The sequence below is a fragment of the Aquarana catesbeiana genome, linkage group LG12 (assembly GCF_042186555.1).
Source record: "Aquarana catesbeiana isolate 2022-GZ linkage group LG12, ASM4218655v1, whole genome shotgun sequence".
In the NCBI taxonomy this organism is placed as follows: domain Eukaryota; kingdom Metazoa; phylum Chordata; class Amphibia; order Anura; family Ranidae; genus Aquarana; species Aquarana catesbeiana.
This window is the reverse complement of record NC_133335.1, coordinates 8326994-8344784: the sequence shown is the minus strand read 5'-3', so window position 1 is coordinate 8344784 and position 17791 is coordinate 8326994. Positions and strand designations below refer to the sequence as shown.

Below are 17791 nucleotides of genomic sequence, written 5' to 3'. Positions count from 1 at the left end.
AGTGAGAAGAATGTTCCTTACATTGGTGATACAGTTGGGAAGAATGTTACCTTACATTGGTGATCAGTGAGAAGAATGTTCCATACATTGGTGATCACTGAGAAGAATGTTCCTTACATTGGTGATCAGTGGGACGAATGTTCCTTACATTGGTGATCAGTGAGAAGAATGTTCCTTACATTGGTGATCAGTGAGAAGAATGTTCCATACATTGGTGATCAGTGAGAAGAATGTTCCTTCACATTGGTGATCAGTGAGAAGAACTGCTCCTTACATTGGTGATCCAGTGGAAGAATGGTCCTTACATTGGTGATCAGTGAGAAGAATGCTCCTTACATTGGTGGTCAGTGGGAAGAATGTTCCTTACATTGGTGATCAGTGAGAAGAATGTTCCTTACATTGGTGATCAGTGAGAAGAACGTTCCTTACATTGTTGTGACAGTGAGAAGAACGTTCCTTACATTGGTGATCAGTGAGAAGAATGTTCCTTACATTGGTGATCAGTGGGAAGAATGTTCCTTACATTGGTGATCAGTGGGAAGAATGGTCCTTACATTGGTGGTCAGTGGGAAGAATTCCTTATATTGGTGATCAGTGAGAAGAACGTTCCTTACATTGGTGATCAGTGAGAAGAATGTCTCTTACATTGAAGGTCAGTGGGAAGAATGTTCCTTACATTGGTGATCAGTGAGAAGAATGTTCCTTACATTGGTGATCAGTGAGAAGAATGTCCTTACATTGGTGATCAGTGAGAAGAATGTCCTCTACATTGAGGTCAGTGAGAAGAATGTTCCTTACATTGTGATCAGTGGAGAATGTTCTTACATGGTGATCAGTGAGAAGAATGTCCTTACATTGGTGATCGTGGGAAGAATGTCTCTTAATGGTGATCAGTGAGAAGAATGTTCCTTACATTGAAGGTCAGTGGAAGAATGTCCTTACATTGGTGATCAGTGAGAAGAATGTTCCTTACATTGGTGATCAGTGAGAAGAATGTCCTTACATTGGTGATCAGTGAGAAGAATGTCCTTACATTGGTGATCAGTGAGAAGAATGTTCCTTACATTGGTGATCAGTGAGAAGAATGTTCCTTACATTGGTGATCAGTGAGAAGAATGTTCCTTACATTGGTGATCAGTGAGAAGAATGTTCCTTACATTGGTGATCAGTGAGAAGAATGTTCCTTACATTGGTGATCAGTGAGAAGAATGCTCCTTACATTGGTGATCAGTGAGAAGAAGTCCCTTACATTGTGATCAGTGAGAAGAATGTTCCTTACATTGGTGATCAGTGGGAAGAATGTTCCTTACATTGGTGAACAGTGGAAGAATGTTCCTTACATTGGTGATCAGTGAGAAGAATGTTCCTTACATTGGTGATCAGTGAGAAGAATGCTCCTTACATTGGTGATCAGTGAGAAGAATGTTCCTTACATTGGTGATGAGTGAGAAGAATGTTCCTTACATTGGTGATCAGTGAGAAGAATGTTCCTTACATTGGTGATCAGTGAGAAGAATGTCCCTTACATTGGTGATCAGTGAGAAGAATGTTCCTTACATTGGTGATCAGTGAGAAGAATGTTCCTTACATTGGTGATCAGTGAGAAGAATGTTCCTTACATTGGCGATCAGTGAGAAGAATGCTCTTACATTGGTGATCAGTGAGAAGAATGTTCCTTACATTGGTGATTCAGTGAGAAGAATGTTCCTTACATTGGTGATCAGTGAGAAGAATGTTCCTTACATTGGTGATCAGTGGAAGAATGTTCTTACATTGGTGATCAGTGGGAAGAATGTTCCTTACATTGGTGATCATTGGGAAGAATGTTCCTTACATTGGTGGTCAGTGAGAAGAATGTTCCTTACATCGATGGTCAGAAGGCCATATTGAATACCTATATAACTGATGGAGCCCCCAGTCTGCACCACGGCTGTGACTGTTTGATAATTTACCATGGGGAGGGGGACCCCCTCAATCTATTTGTTATTATGGGTGATATAATATCTGTTGTTCGGCTAGACAGTCTAGGAATGACCTTAAGGGGGCGCACCTGCAAATCTTACTGTCTTTAAAATATAGCACAGCAAATGTGGCTTTCTAGCTTTGAATAATAATAGAGAATCTATTAGAATACATCAATTGCCAAACCAGTTCATCAAGTCCGGGACAGGATATCCTTAAAGGACCCCTTTTATTGCCCCCCAGGGTCAGCCTCTGTGGTGTGTAAGTCTACTATTTGAGCACATGACATATCATGAAGGGCAGTATATTTTATGAGGTTTTTGTGTGGTTCCATTTTTCTTTTTGTGAAGAAGTATTCGTTGTGCGTTGTGTGACTCTGGGAATGAACACAATGGCACACAGGTCGATCGGAATGCCTGAGATAACTCCCCGGAGACATAGGAGGTTTTTCAAAGCCTCCAGCACCAGCATTTGCCTTCTGAGTGACAAGTGGAATGTAAAAATGACAGAGAAGATATGCGGCTTTGTTCAACAAAATGTGCGGTGAACCCAAACAACCAATCGGAAACCATCTTGAACTGGGCAGGACTTTAAAAGTATGAATTCTGATGGGTGCACTTAAAAAAAACAAAACATGAGCACTAAATAAAGGGGAAAATATAATCTGTCAAAAGTATTGGGACGCCTGCCTTTACATGCACATGAACTTTAATGGCATCCCAGTCTTAGTAAAAAATAAAAAATAAAATACTTCCTTTCACTTTTTTTGCATCTCAGGGATGTTGATCTCCTGTAGCCACTTCCTGTCTAAATCTACCCTGGTCTGTGTGTAGCAGCCCCCCCCCCCCCAGCACCCCCTAATTACTTACCTGAGCCCCTTCTCTCTCCAGCGATGTCCATGAGTGTCTTAGCTGTCCGGGACTCTCCTCTTGATTGGCTGAGACACAACTGCGGCACCATTGGCTCTCACGGCTGTCAGTCAAAGTCAGTTAGCCAATCAGGGAAGAGAGGGGGCGGGCTGGGGGGGGCTCCGTGTGGACACAGGGAGCTGTGACTCCGCTCAGGTGCCCCCCCATAGCAACCTGCGCTCTGTGGGGGGACAGGGCCCGGGACAAAGGGTGGGCAGAAAGGGACAGCTGCCCTGGGCGCAGCGTGTATTGTAGGAATTGGGGTGCCATAAGCTCTTTCTACCACAGTGGAACCTTGGATTACGAGCATAATCTGTTCTAGGAGAATGCTTGTAATCCAAAGCACCGGCATATCAAAGCGAGTTTCCCCATAGAAGTCAATGGAAAGGAAGATAATTAGTTCCGCATTGACTTCTATTGCATGCAATACCGCATGTGGCCAGAGGTTGGGGGGGCGCCGGAGAGCCTCGGAAATACTCGGGGACAGCTCGGCTGAACTCAGAAAGGCTCGGAAACTGAGTATTTCTGAGTGATTCCGAGTATTTCCAAGTGATTCCGAACGGCTCTGAACCGTTCCGAGTGTCACCGGCGCCCCCGCACCTCTGGCCAAATGCGGTACTGCACACCCCATTAGCTTGAATTCTGCTCGTTTTGCGAGACAACACTCGCAAACCGAGTCAGAATTTTTTTTAAAAAGTAGCTTGTCTTTCAAAACACTCGTTAACCGCGTTACTCGTTAGCCAAGGTTCCACTGTATTAGTAGGCTGACAGGAGTAGTTACAATGGCATCACTACTTCTGTCAGCCAAGCGCTAGAAGCGGCAAGGAGAGGAGGATAGAGCCGGGAAGAGGTGCAGGCTGTGCTCTTTCTCCTCCTCATAAGCTTGCACATAATGAAAGGGGGGGAGGGCGCAATTTGGCATCTTTGCCCTGGGCACTGGATGATTTTGTCCCGGCACTGATGGGGGCACTCGACAGGAGGGAGGGGCCAGGAGCAGCGAATAGGGACCCGAGAAGAGAAGCATCCTGGGCTGCTCTGTGCAAAACCAACTGCACTGAGGAGGGAAGTATAACATGTTTGGGTTTTTTTTGTTTTTTTAAAAAACGAGACTTTACAATCACATTAAGCTCAGGAAGGAAGGCGGTGCGTCCCCCGAAACGCGTCGGCTTGCAGACACGGTGATGTATGAGTCAGGTCACTTGATGCCTCATTGGATCATCATACGATATGATACATTTTAATTTCTTTCTTCTTTTGTGAGTATGGATTTGGCTTCCTTGTGTACATCTTGTGGTAATGCACTAGGCGCTGGCACCCTCCTGTCTGCTTCTTTACAAAATAAAAAATGGCCGCCCTCCGGCTAACACCTTTTTCTCCTGTTTTTGGCACCTTCTGCGGTTAATAATAGACATTATACGGAATATTATTGGTGCGGATTGTTGGAAGGGAAGCTGCAGGTTGCATGTTCTGTAGGGAGGGGACGTGTCTTGGCGTGTGTTACCTGCACATGTTCATGGAATGTGTCTTCCTCACTGACATTCCTCCCAGTGTGCCTGGACATGCCTTATATCTGACCCCCCCCCCCCCCCCCCCCCGTATGATTGGTGCTCCCGTGACGTGGGCGGGGTGTGGCTTCCTCTCCGGATCTCTGACGGTTTAATGATTAAGAGCCTGACAATGGAATGTGATTGAACCAACAGGAGCTGCGGCTGCACCTTTACCTGGCCTGCCACGGGCACTACGGAGTCATGGAGCACCGGACCGGCTAATGTCACCGGAGGGGACATCGGAACTGGTGATGGTTCTCCGCACCGCCTGACCGCACACAAGGATCCCCGGGGCCCGACGTGTAACAGGTGAGAGAATCGGGTGGGGCGCTCCCTTACAATCACCATTTACCTGGAACCTCTCATTTCTGTGTGTCCTGGAAACCTGGACACTAAATGTCTATATTCTCCAACAATAGAGATCCGAGCAGAGTCCTCCAGCAGAGCAGAGTATTTCAGGAGAGGAGAGTTATAGAGGAAGGAGCAGAGTCCTCCAGCAGTGCAGAGTATTTCAGGAGAGGAGAGTTATAGAGGAAGGAGCAGAGTCCTCCAGCAGTGCAGAGTATTTCAGGAGAGGAGAGTTATAGAGGAAGGAGCAGAGTCCTCCAGCAGTGCAGAGTATTTCAGGAGAGGAGAGTTATAGAGGAAGGAGCAGAGTCCTCCAGCAGAGTATTTCAGGAGAGGAGAGTTATAGAGGAAGGAGCAGAGTCCTCCAGCAGAGTATTTCTGGAGAGGAGAGTTATAGAGGAAGGAGCAGAGTCCTCCAGCAGTGCAGAGTATTTCAGGAGAGGAGAGTTATAGAGGAAGGAGCAGAGTCCTCCAGCAGTGCAGAGTATTTCAGGAGAGGAGAGTTATAGAGGAAGGAGCAGAGTCCTCCAGCAGAGTATTTCAGGAGAGGAGAGTTATAGAGGAAGGAGCAGAGTCCTCCAGCAGTACAGAGTATTTCAGGAGAGGAGAGTTATAGAGGAAGGAGCAGAGTCCTCCAGCAGAGTATTTCAGGAGAGGAGAGTTATAGAGGAAGGAGCAGAGTCCTCCAGCAGAGTATTTCAGGAGAGGAGAGTTATAGAGGAAGGAGCAGAGTCCTCCAGCAGTACAGAGTATTTCAGGAGAGGAGAGTTATAGAGGAAGGAGCAGAGTCCTCCAGCAGAGTATTTCAGGAGAGGAGAGTTATAGAGGAAGGAGCAGAGTCCTCCAGCAGAGTATTTCAGGAGAGGAGAGTTATAGAAGAAGGAGCAGAGTCCTCCAGCAGTGCAGAGTATTTCAGGAGAGGAGAGTTATAGAGGAAGGAGCAGAGTCCTCCAGCAGAGTATTTCAGGAGAGGAGAGTTATAGAGGAAGGAGCAGAGTCCTCCAGCAGTGCAGAGTATTTCAGGAGAGGAGAGTTATAGAGGAAGGAGCAGAGTCCTCCAGCAGTGCAGAGTATTTCAGGAGAGGAGAGTTATAGAGGAAGGAGCAGAGTCCTCCAGCAGAGTATTTCAGGAGAGGAGAGTTATAGAGGAAGGAGCAGAGTCCTCCAGCAGAGTATTTCAGGAGAGGAGAGTTATAGAGGAAGGAGCAGAGTCCTCGAGCAGTGCAGAGTATTTCAGGAGAGGAGAGTTATAGAGGAAGGAGCAGAGTCCTCCAGCAGTGTAGAGTATTTCAGGAGAGGAGAGTTATAGAGGAAGGAGCAGAGTCCTCCAGCAGAGAAGAGTATTTCAGGAGAGGAGAGTTATAGAGGAAGGAGCAGAGTCCTCCAGCATTGCAGAGTATTTCAGGAGATGAGAGTTATAGAGGAAGGAGCAGAGTCCTCCAGCAGAGCAGAGTATTTCAGGAGAGGAGAGTTATAGAGGAAGGAGCAGAGTCCTCCAGCAGGGCAGAGTATTTCAGGAGAGGAGAGTTATAGAGGAAGGAGCAGAGTCCTCCAGCAGAGCAGAGTATTTCAGGAGAGGAGAGTTATAGAGGAAGGAGCAGAGTCCTCCAGCAGGGCAGAGTATTTCAGGAGAGGAGAGTTATAGAGGAAGGAGCAGAGTCCTCCAGCAGAGCAGAGTATTTCAGGAGAGGAGAGTTATAGAGGAAGGAGCAGAGTCCTCCAGCTTTTTTATAACCCTCCAGTGTAGGGCCTTTGTACAAGGTTTGATGGTTGGGGTAACTGTCAGTGTCTTCTCCGGGGGGCATTAGGGGAGGTTCTGACAGCTCTGGAAGCTCTCGCTGTACCACACAGTCCATATCTACACATCCATCATATAGACGGTCTGCTCACACTCAAGCTTACTTAGTAAGGCAGTGGAAAAAGTAATAATGCTTTGCAGAGTGCAGCAGCTCATAGCAATCAATGCGCAATTCTCTATTTTTGGCTTCCAACAGTCAGAAGGTGCGCACGGCGGATAAACATTTTGGAACCTTCTTTTTTTTTTTGTATTATTATAGTCCTTTCCAGGCTACAGTGCCTTGAAAAAGTATTCATACCCCTTGAAATGTTTCACATTTTGTCATGTTACAACCAAAAACGTAAAATGTATTTTATTGGGATTTTATTTGATAGACCAACACAAAGTGGCACATAATTGTGAAGTGGAAGGAAAATAATAAATGGTTTTCAACATTTTTTACAAATAAATATGTGAAAAGTGTGGGGGGGGGGCATTTGTATTCAGCCCCCCTTTACTCTGATACCCCTAACTAAAATCTAGTGGAACCAATTGCCTTCAGAAGTCACCTAATTAGTAAATAGAGTCCACCTGTGTGTAATGTAATCTCAGTATAAATACAGCTGTTCTGTGAAGCCCTCAGAGTTTTGTTAGAGGACATTCGTGGACAAACAGCATCATGAAGGCCAAGGAACACACCAGACAGGTCAGGCATAAAGTTGTGGAAAAGTATAAAGCAGGGTTAGGGTATAAAAAAATATCCCAAGCTTTGAACATCTCACGGAGCTCTGTTCAATCCATCATTGGAAAATGGAAAGAGTATGGCACAACTGCAAACCTACCAAGACATGGCCGTCCACCTAAACTGACCGGCCGGGCATGGAGAGCATTCATCAGAGAAGAGCCAAGAGGTCCATGGTAACTCTGGAGGAGCTGCAGAGATCCACAGCTCAGGTGGGAGAATCTGTCCACAGGACAACTATTAGTCGTGTTCTCCACAAATCTGACCTTTATGGAAGAGTGACAAGAAGAAAAACATTGGTGAAAGAAAGTCATAAGAAGTCCTGTTTGTAGTTTGTGAGAAGCCATGTGGAGGACACAGCAAACGTGGAAGAAGGTGATCTGGTCAGATGAGACCAAAATTGAAGTTTTTGGCCTAAAAGCAAAACGCTATGTGTGGGGAAAACTAACACTGCACATCACCCTGAACACACCATCCCCACCGTGAAACATGGTGGTGGCAGCATCATGAGGTGAGGATACTTTTCTTCAATAGGGACAGGGAAGCTGGTCAGAGTTGATGGGAAGATGGATGGAGACAAATACAGGACAATCTTAGAAGAAAACCTGTTAGAGTCTACAAAAGACTTGAGACTGGGGCGGAGGTTCACCTTCCAGCAGGACAACGACCCGAAACATCCAGCCAGAGCTACAATGGAATGGTTTAGATCAAAGCATATTCATGTGTTAGAATGGCCCAGTCACAGTCCAGACCTAAATCACATTGAGAATCTGTGGCAAGACTTGAAAATTGCTGTTCACAGACGCTCTCCATCCAATCTAACAGAGCTTGAGAGATTTTGCAAAGAAGAAGAATGGGCAGAAATGTCCCTCTCTAGATGTGCAAAGCTGGTAGAGACATCCCCAAAAAGACTTGCAGAGAAAGGAGGTTCTACAAAGTATTGACTCCGGGGGGCACCATACAAATGCCCCCCCCACACTTTTCACATATTTATTTGTATCATTTTCCTTCCACTTCACAATCATGTACCACTTTGTGTTGGTCTATCACATAAAATCCCAATAACAATACATTTACATTTTTGGTTGTAACATGACAAAATGTGGAAAATATCAAGGGGTACAAATACTTTTTCAAGGCACTGTACATAAAACCATTCACAGTGCATCAGTTTACAGGCCAGTGATTTGGAAAAAAACAGAAAAGCGGCTTTTCAGAGTTGCTCGCGAAAGTAGCAAAGTGGATCGAATTCAGTGAACTGTTTTACAGAGGCAGAGCCTTGTGGTATTAGCAATTATGTATTGTTTTCCCGGCAGTGGTAATTAAATGCATTTTTATACAATGTTACGTTATATTAATTAGACTTAATAGGACTGTTCTGGCTGGCGGAGTTAAAGGGAAAGCAGACAGCAGGAGTAACTGCCATAAAATAATAACATCGCAATTCATGGACGTTGGAGGAACTGACTTGTGGTTCAGAGACAGGTCATTGTGCTTCAGGGGGTGGAGCTGGGACTCCCCAGGGGACAGAATAGAAAGGAAAGATGTTCTAATGTGGGCATTGTAACTGTTTTTTTTTTTTTTTGTGATTGGGGTCTCCCTTTAACGTAAAGAAGGTCATCTTTCAGGCACAGATATGCCGTCTCCGACAGAGGTCCTAAAGAAGGAGCTGGAGGAAGAACTGAAGCTAAGCAGTGAGGATTTGAGAAGTCACGCCTGGTACCATGGGCCACTCTCCCGCCAGGTGAGTACAGCTTAGAACTGTCCTCTAAGGCAGCCTTCCTCAACACTTCCAACATAGAGGAACCCTTGAAATAACTTTCCGGTCTCAAAGAACTCCTTCTAATAATGACTACACTCACCGGCCATTTTATTAGGTCCACCTTGCTAGTACCGAGTTGGACCCCCTTTTGCCTTCAGAACTGCCTTCATTCTTCGTGGCAGAGATTCAACAAGATGTTGAAAACGTTCCTGAGATTTTGGTCCATATTGACATGATAGCATCACGCAGTTGCTGCAGATTTGTCGGCTGTACATCCATGTCCACCACATCCCAGAGGTGCTCTATTGGATGAGATGTGGTGAGTGTGGAGGACATTGGAGGACAGGGACCTCATTGTCCAGTGGTGAGATGATTGGAGCTTTGTGACATGGTGCATTATCCTGCTGGAAGGAGCTATCAGAAGATGGGGACACTGTAGTCATAAAGGGATGGACATGGTCAGCAACAATACTCAGGTAGGCCGTGGTGATTAAACGATGCTCAGTTGTTACTAAGGGGCCCAAAGTGTGCCAAGAAAATACCCCCCCACACCATTACACCCCCACCACCAGCCTGAACCGGTGATATCCCATCCCCCACACCATTACACCCCCACCACCAGCCTGAACCGGTGTTATCCCATCCCCCACACCATTACACCCCCACCCCCAGCCTGAACCGGTGATATCCCATCCCCCACACCATTACACCCCCACCACCAGCCTGAACCGGTGATACAAGGCAGGATGGATCCATGCTTTCATATTTACGCCAAATTCTGACCCCACCATCTGAATGTCGCAGCTGAAATCGAGACTCATCAGACTAGGCAACGTTTTTCCAATCTTCTATTGTCCATTTTTGGTGATCCTGTGCCAATTGTAGCCTCAGTTTCCTGTTCTTAGCTGACAGGAGTGGCACCGGGTGTGGTCTTCTGCTGCTTTAGCCCATTTGCTTCAAGGTTGGATGTGTTGTGCGTTCAGAGATGGTATTCTGCATACCTTGGATGTAACGAGAGGTTTTTTGAGTTACTGTTGCCTTTCTATACTCTGGTACTCTGCCCATTCTCCTCTGACACCAACAAGGCATTTTCCTCCACACAACTACCGCACACTGGATATTTTCTCTTTTTCGGATAATTCTCCTTAAACCTGAGATATAGTTTTAAATGAAAATCCCAGAAATACTCAGACCAGCCGGTCTGGCACCAACAACCATGCCACGTTCAAAGTCACTTCAATCCCCTTTCTTCCCCCATTCTGATGCTCGGTTTATTTATTTATTTTCATTTGAACTTCAGTAAGTTGTCTTCACCACGTCTAGATGCCTAAATGCATTGAGTTGCTGCCATGTGATTGGCAGATTAGCAATTTGTGTTACCAAGCCATTGAACAGGTGTACCTAATAAAGTGGGCGGTGAGTGTATATTACTCCCTTACAGATAGCTAAAAAGATCAGTGATGTCAGTAGGAGCTTATCTAAGAGGCAGACATTGCTCATTGCTCGAACAACCCCGATCAGCCTCTGGAGGAACCCAGGTTGAGAGACCCTGGTCTAAGGACTCTCCCTGATAGCAGTTGCATAAGATGTCCCCTCTGTGGGGGCTTACATTGGATTATTATTTTTATTATTAATATACAGGATTTATATATCGCCAACAGTTAACGCAGCACTTTACAACATTAGGGCAGACAGTACAATTACAGTACAGTTTAACACAAGAGGAATCAGAGGGCCCTGCTCATTTGAGCTTACAATCTAAGAGGGAGGGGTCAAAAGATACAAGAGGTAATAATTATGGGGGGATGGGCTGATGGGAGAAAATAAACGTGCAGTTGTTAGGTGGGGGCCAAATAAACTCGTCTCTTCAGAGAAGCCTTTCAGAGATCATCTGAAAGTGAACAGAGTAGGAGATAGTCGGACAGTTTGGGGTATGGAGTTCCAGATGGGAGAGGCTCTGGAGAAGTCCTGGAACGAGGGTGGGATGAGATGACAAGGGATCTAGAGAGCAGGAGGTCTTAGGAGGAATAAAGAAAACGATTTGGTTGGTATTTTGAGACTACGTTAGTGATGTAGCTGGGGGCCAAGTTGTGGATGGCCCCCTGGTTGTTTTGGATGGCCCCCAGTTGTTGTTAGTATCTTGAATTTAATATGTTGGGTGAGTGGAAGCCAGTGGAGGGATTGGCAGAGAGGAGTAGCAGACACTGAACGATTGGTAAAGTGGATGAGCCTGGCAGCAGCATTCATGATGGCCTGAAGGGGGGACAGACTATGTAAAGTTAATCCAATGAGAAGGGAGTTGCAGTAGTCGAGGTGAGAGGTGACCAGGGAGTGAACTATGAGCTTTGTGGTGTCATTGGTTAGGAAGGGGCGTATCTTAGAGACGTTGCAGAGGTTGAGGCAGCAAGCTATGCACAGTGGTTGGACATGAAGGCCAAAAGGAGAGTCCAGAGTTCAGGATTACACCTAGCACCTTGGCATAGGGGGGATGGGTTGATAGCTGAGCCGTTGATTTTGACAGAAATCAGGGGAAGGGGCACATGGGGGAGGAAATATTATGAGCTCGGTTTTGGACAGATTGAGTTTAAGGAAGTGGTGTGACTTCCAGTCAGATATGTCGGTCAGTAAATTAGAGATGTGTGAGGAGACTGATGGAATCATCATCCTATAAATATGCGGTAGAGCTTGGGTGAGTTTTTGTCTACTGATGGAATGAGGTGAGGAGTAGAGAGATTTGGGTGTCATCAGCATAAAAGTGGTATTGAAAGCCATGGGAGGCAAGCAACTGACCCAGGGAGGAGGTGTAGATTGAGAATAGACAACTGGGGGTCATCCACAACTTGGCCCCCAGCTACATCACTAACCTAGTCTCAAGATACAAACCAAATTGTTTTCTTCGTTCCTCCCAAGGCACCTCCCAAGTTCCTCCCAGGAGGAGAGGCGGAAGTACAGTTGTAAGTTACACTGACGGTGTGGTGGGATAGGTAGGATAAAGTGTACAGTCACGGAGACCAAAGGCGTGGAGTTTTTTGAGGAGGAGGATGTGGTCAACTGTGTCAAAGGCAACAGAGAGTCCAGGAGTAGGAGTACAGGATAGTTATAGTAAACAACTTTCTTAACCTTTTTATTACGGAGGAACCCTTGAAAATAACATTCTGATCTCAGAGAACCCCTGGCAATAGTCACTGTATCTACAGCTCACAGTTTATTATTGTGGTGGTCACAGGGAAGAAGGCTTCCTATAGTAGTGGTCATTGGGAAGAATTGCCCTCTTTACAGATAACTAAACCATTGGTGTCAGAGGCTACATATCTGAGAGGCAGAAATTGCTCATTACTCAAGGAACCCCTGTCAACCTCTGCAAAGACCCTAGGCTTCCAAGGAAACCCTGTTTGAAAAAGGATCTACCTGTGTAGAGGAAAATCCAAATTGTGGATGGTATAGAAAGTGCCACACCCTATTATTAGTTACAGTCACCAAAACAAGTATTTCTAAAGGATATATATTTTTAAGAATAACAAACATATTATACTAACCTGCTCTGTGTAATGATTTTGCACAGAGCAGTCCCAATCCTCTTCTTTTTGGGTCCCCCACCACCACCACTTTAAGAGGCTTTTTCCCAAGGACCACTAATTGACTAGTCTAAGCTGGGTTCCCTGAAACCTAAAAATTATTGCAAGGGTTCCTTTGTGGTAAAAAGGTTGAGAGAGGCTGTATTACGCATTGTTGTATGCATCTAATGTCCTGGTGTTTTATACTTTCACAGGAGGCAGAGAAGCTCTTACAAAAAGATGGCGATTTTCTCATCCGTGACTCGCTCTCCTCTCCTGGAGACTATGTCTTAAGCTGTGTAAGCTCCAAGCAGGTTCTGCACTTCAAGATCATTGCTGTCAACTTGCGTCCCCGACGAGGGGTCTCGCGCACTCTCTACCAGCTGGAACTGGACCGGTTTGACAACATTCCCGCCCTTGTTCGGTCCTACGTCGGCGATAGGCGGATGGTGTCTGAATCCTCAGGGGCAGTCATAGAGAATCCCGTCAATAGGACAGTGCCTCTGAGTGTGGTGGGGGAGAGGCATGAATCCCAGAAGGCAAACAAGGAAAACAGACGGAGTCTTCACATGACAGATAACAGCTTGCTCAGGTACAAACCCATCAAAATTCACTTTAATTTATACGTTCAAAATGCGACTCTTCCATACCCACTGCAACGTTCAATGTTCAGTGGGGCTCACCAGGTCCTTCAGCTACTAAAGGCTCTCACTCAATGCACCAGTCCTCACAGTACAATACAACTGTCAAAAAACTTTTCCAACACAATGCCTCACATCCTACATGTGGTGTCTGAATCCTCGTGGGCGGGCATAGTGCACCCTGTCAATAGGACTGTCCCCATAACTCTGGTGCAAGAAAGGCTTTGCTTCCACAAGCCAAAAAAGAAAAATGGCTTCATGTGGCAGATAACAGCTTGCTTAGATACAAAAACATGAATCTACCTTAAGTTAGCAACTCAAAATGCGCCCACTTTAATATTCGTTATCCAATATGCCCTCCACATCATGTTTATCAGCAAAGTTTCTTACTCAATGCACCAGTCCTCACCCAACACTCTAAATGTAACCGTACCACAATGCACCTCTTGCATACCTCTCTACTTTAAGTGTCAGAATCTTCATGGGCGGGCATGGTGCATCTTATCAACAGGACACTCCCCCTAAGTCTTGACTTTACAAGGAAAAAGGGAAAACAGACTTCATGTGGCAGATAGGAACTTTCTCAGCTACAAACTCATCAAGACATTTAATTTTCAAGTTGATACTCAAGACTCCTCATTCAGTATATGGGTTCTGATGTCCCTTAATGAACCTCTTGTAATGTTCTTCATCCATGTACTCTTTTTTTCCAACTCATGACATCAATTACTCAAGACATCTATTACAACTCATCCCACCTTCTGCACATTTTTCATACACCAATCAATACCAAACCCTACCTGATCATCCAAACCTTTGGCATATTTCAGCCAAGCCATGTCCCCACAACCTGTCCATTTTTGGGTCCAAAATACAGGACTGTCCATCAAAACCTTGGTGGCATAAGGGGTTAAGGTTTTCTTTAACAATAATACATCCCTGTCATGTTGCCTTCATCATATTTCATCTTTTGCAATAGATCACATTGACAACATGTCAAGAACTGACGATGCCTTACCACGGGTGTACTTCTTTAGCAGCATCTCTCACCCAAAATGCACTTTGCTCTCATTTGTCTTCCACAATTCATCTTGCTGGCCATTTGCTCCCATTCACTGCACATAGTTGAAAAATTATTCTCAATTAAATGGAGTTTTTTTTCTTTTGCGATTATATCTACCAGGACCAAAGACAGGTTTGGGAGCCAACCTGGCAATCTGGACATCTTGAAGGAAATACCGTTACAGAGTGCTCAGTCTGACAGCAACCTGTTCTCAAGTAAGTAAAAAAACATGTGGACAGTCAAAACTCCGGAAAGTCCTTAATTTTAGCAATTATAGTATCACTCCTTTGAATGAGTTTTCATTAATAAATGCTGATTAATTTAAATATAATTTTTAGCATTGCCAATATTGACCTTATTTTTTTCCTTTTTCCTATATATGTCCGATGGATTTCCATACTCTGCTCTCTCCTGTCAGCTAAAATGCTTGTTGGAATTGAAAATGAAAATAAAAAAAATCACTTGATTTAAAAAAAAAAAAGAAAGGAAAGAAAAAAAAAGAGAGAAAAAAATGCTTGTTGGGGTGTAAACAATATGATTGCTTCTCTTCCCCATAACCTCCCTTCTGGTATGAGGTTGCCACATGCAAGGATGGCAGTTGTTGCTTTCCAATCATCTGGCAATCCATGGTGGTGCTGCCAACCCTCTCAAGAGGGTGGACTATTGGAGGTCCAGAAGGATGGTCAGACATGTAGTTGTCCTAAAAAGGGTTAATATCTATCTTGGGAATTTGTAAAAAGTCCTGCCAAACTTCAAAAAAATCCAAAACATTTAGAGGAGCTGTGACGGACTATATAAGAAAGCATTGGGGTGGCTTTGCAAATAGTCAGTCTTCTACAGTACAGTAGAATAGCACAGATTTTTGTATGCTCTGGAAAGTTGTTACTGAGCTAAACCTCTAAATTTATGGAGCCTAAATATATAGACTTTCCTCCAAGATGTTTTGTTCCTTCCACCACAATCTTCATTTAATTTTCTAGTACCTGTGCTGCTACAACCCTTCACCTAACACTGCGAAATAATGTTCACATTATTTTTCTTCCAGCTGTTACAGCAGAAACATCGGTGTCTCCAGAGGACACGTCCACCATCCCATTATCGCCTATTTTCCGAACGGGCAGCGACCCAGTCCTCAGAGCCAAACTTCAACCAACCCAGCCTCTGGACTGCGGTGGTAACAATGCCTTGAGGGGTTCAGACAGCCAGCTACACTCCAAGGCTCCACCCAAGCCCATACGAGCTCCTTCACTGCTGCTTCCAGACCCTCCTGATGGGACGGACACCTATTGGGAGTTGGTCCCTCGTGTCCCGGAGGCATCTCGAAGACATCTGGACACCATGAAAGTTGAGGAACGGTGGAAGAACCGTGCCCGAGCTACAGAGACCACTTTTGGTTTCCTGGACTCAGAAAAGTCCCCAGATGTGATTCAGTCATCAAAGGGTCATTTTGAACTAGACAACCCTAGAAACTCTAAACCAGTCTACTCCGAAGTTGCCAAAACAAAACTGGTTCATAAAGAGGTGGATAAATCTAGGACATTTTCTGAAAGCAATACATACAAACAGGTCCATTCTCCGGAGGAAAGGCCTAAAACAGAACAATCTAGAACTGAACATCTCAGCCAACCACTCCATAAGCCAAGACTTTCCAAGATGGAACATGTAATATTGGAGACTGCCGAAGATGAGGATGATTTCATCAGGCCGCAGATTCAGACCATAACATCTTACAATCCAAAAACCTTTCCATCTATTTTGCTGTCACCGGAAAACAAACCTCTGGAGCCAAACGCTCTGCGAAAGCTGAAAGAGATTGTTAGTCAACGAGACTGCAAGGAGAGTGCCCTCCATATTCTCCGCGAAAACTGCCAGGTAAGTAAAATATATGTCCTCTTTTCGAGAGCTGACCATGCACCACATGATGGTTTCCAACTTATAACACTAACTTGATCAGCACCGGGGGTTACTTGAAACTGTGTGAGAATGAGCAAAAATGACTGTTGAGTAAAGATTGTAGCATTGGGTATGGAATTTGTCTTAGACGCTGTGAAATTTCAATTGCTTGCAATCAATGCAGAAAGAGAGAAACAATAGAGCTATAGCCAAAAAAATTAACACCAGTGAAAAATAAGAATAAAGTAACATTCCACCTATTCTAATGTGAATGCAATTCTAAAAAACTGCGATCCTCCGCGATCTTTTAGTATTACTTTCAGAGGTCCGCCCACTTTAAAGTTCAAATCGGGGCAAAACAAATATTTTCTAAAATTCTGTAGGCAAATGTATTCTTACTTGAATCTTGGATCCCTTTGTGTATTTATACCTGATCTGTGCACTAATTCAGCAGGACACAAGTCCTGCGCTTTGCCTCTGTGCAGAAGCTTCCTGTAATACCGGCAATAAAGACCGGTCACTGCTGCTCCGTCTCCCTGTGCAAAGTGACTGGTCTTGTCTTGGCTTTCCTAACCTTTGGTCCTTTGTTACATTGGAGTCGTTTTCTGGGGCTGGGGCCTGGGGGGTCAACTACGCGTGTCCGGTACCTGCAAATAACTAAGCCAGGGGGACCACGTTTTTTCCAAACACGATTGCTTGTCCCGTAAGACACTCCCAATCTTTTCATTCAGCATGATCCAGTTGAGTATGCGTTTCATCCAGGCAAGATCTATGACTGGATTTTCCATGCCGATGCAATATCGATTATAACCTCTAAAAACAATAAAGTAGATTAATGTCTGTGTGTGTCTCGCGACATTCTCAACCGGCTTATTTAACAGGGCTATGCTAATATTTACCATAGTTCTCAATACCACCTTCTACTTCACTGATATACTTGCTTAGGGCATGAGCCCCTAAGGCAGGACTCGACAAACCTCAGGCGCCAAGTCGCCATTGCAACCAGGCCGCCCGAATGCTGGATACACCCCGCATGTGCGCCCCCCCCCCGCTATGTATCCTGGTCTCCACTTTCCCATCTGCGGGTCTGGAACCAGCATAGCGGATACCACTGGGTAGAGAACTGGGGGGGGGGGGAGGAGAGCGGACACACGTCATTTCCAGGTCCCTGTTGAGTTTCCCCACCCATCAAGGCCGGGAAAGAATGTAATGCAGTGCAATGTGCATTACGTTACATTGTAATTTACATTTACATTGACCCTGGATGTCTCATTAAAGTGAACCTGTCACCAAAAAAAAAACATCACATGGTTTTGTCCTTTGTGATGAAAAAAACTATATATTTTTTTTAAATTGAAAAAAATTACAGTTACACCCAAGCACAACCTCCCCCCCCCCCCCCCCAAAAAAATTCCGTCTCCCCACATATATACGCACGTACAAACGCACCAGGTAGGGTGCCTACACCTGAAATCATTGACTGCGATACACAATACATTCTTTTTCTAAAATTGTCCTGTATTTGTCTCCATTCATCTTCCCATCAACTCTGACCAGCTTCCCTGTCCTTGCTGAAAACCATCCCCACCACATG

The 17791-nt window shown here is 45.0% G+C and overlaps 1 protein-coding gene and 1 long non-coding RNA gene across 2 annotated transcripts in view; one reads left to right on the top strand and one right to left on the bottom strand.

The window, feature by feature from the left end:
- LOC141113873 (uncharacterized) overlaps positions 1–17791 on the bottom strand; it is a 235118-nt gene that overhangs the window by 176473 nt on the left and 40854 nt on the right. The window lies entirely within an intron of this gene.
- Positions 4500–17791, top strand: part of LOC141113871 (breast cancer anti-estrogen resistance protein 3 homolog) — a 47246-nt gene continuing 33954 nt past the window's right edge. Inside the window, exons 1-5 of the mRNA XM_073607205.1 lie at positions 4500–4726; positions 8913–9028; positions 12816–13192; positions 14425–14519; positions 15350–16176. Of these exons, the coding sequence (XP_073463306.1) occupies positions 8921–9028; positions 12816–13192; positions 14425–14519; positions 15350–16176 (1407 nt within the window). The 5' untranslated portion in view covers positions 4500–4726; positions 8913–8920. The remainder of the gene's footprint in view (positions 4727–8912; positions 9029–12815; positions 13193–14424; positions 14520–15349; positions 16177–17791) is intronic.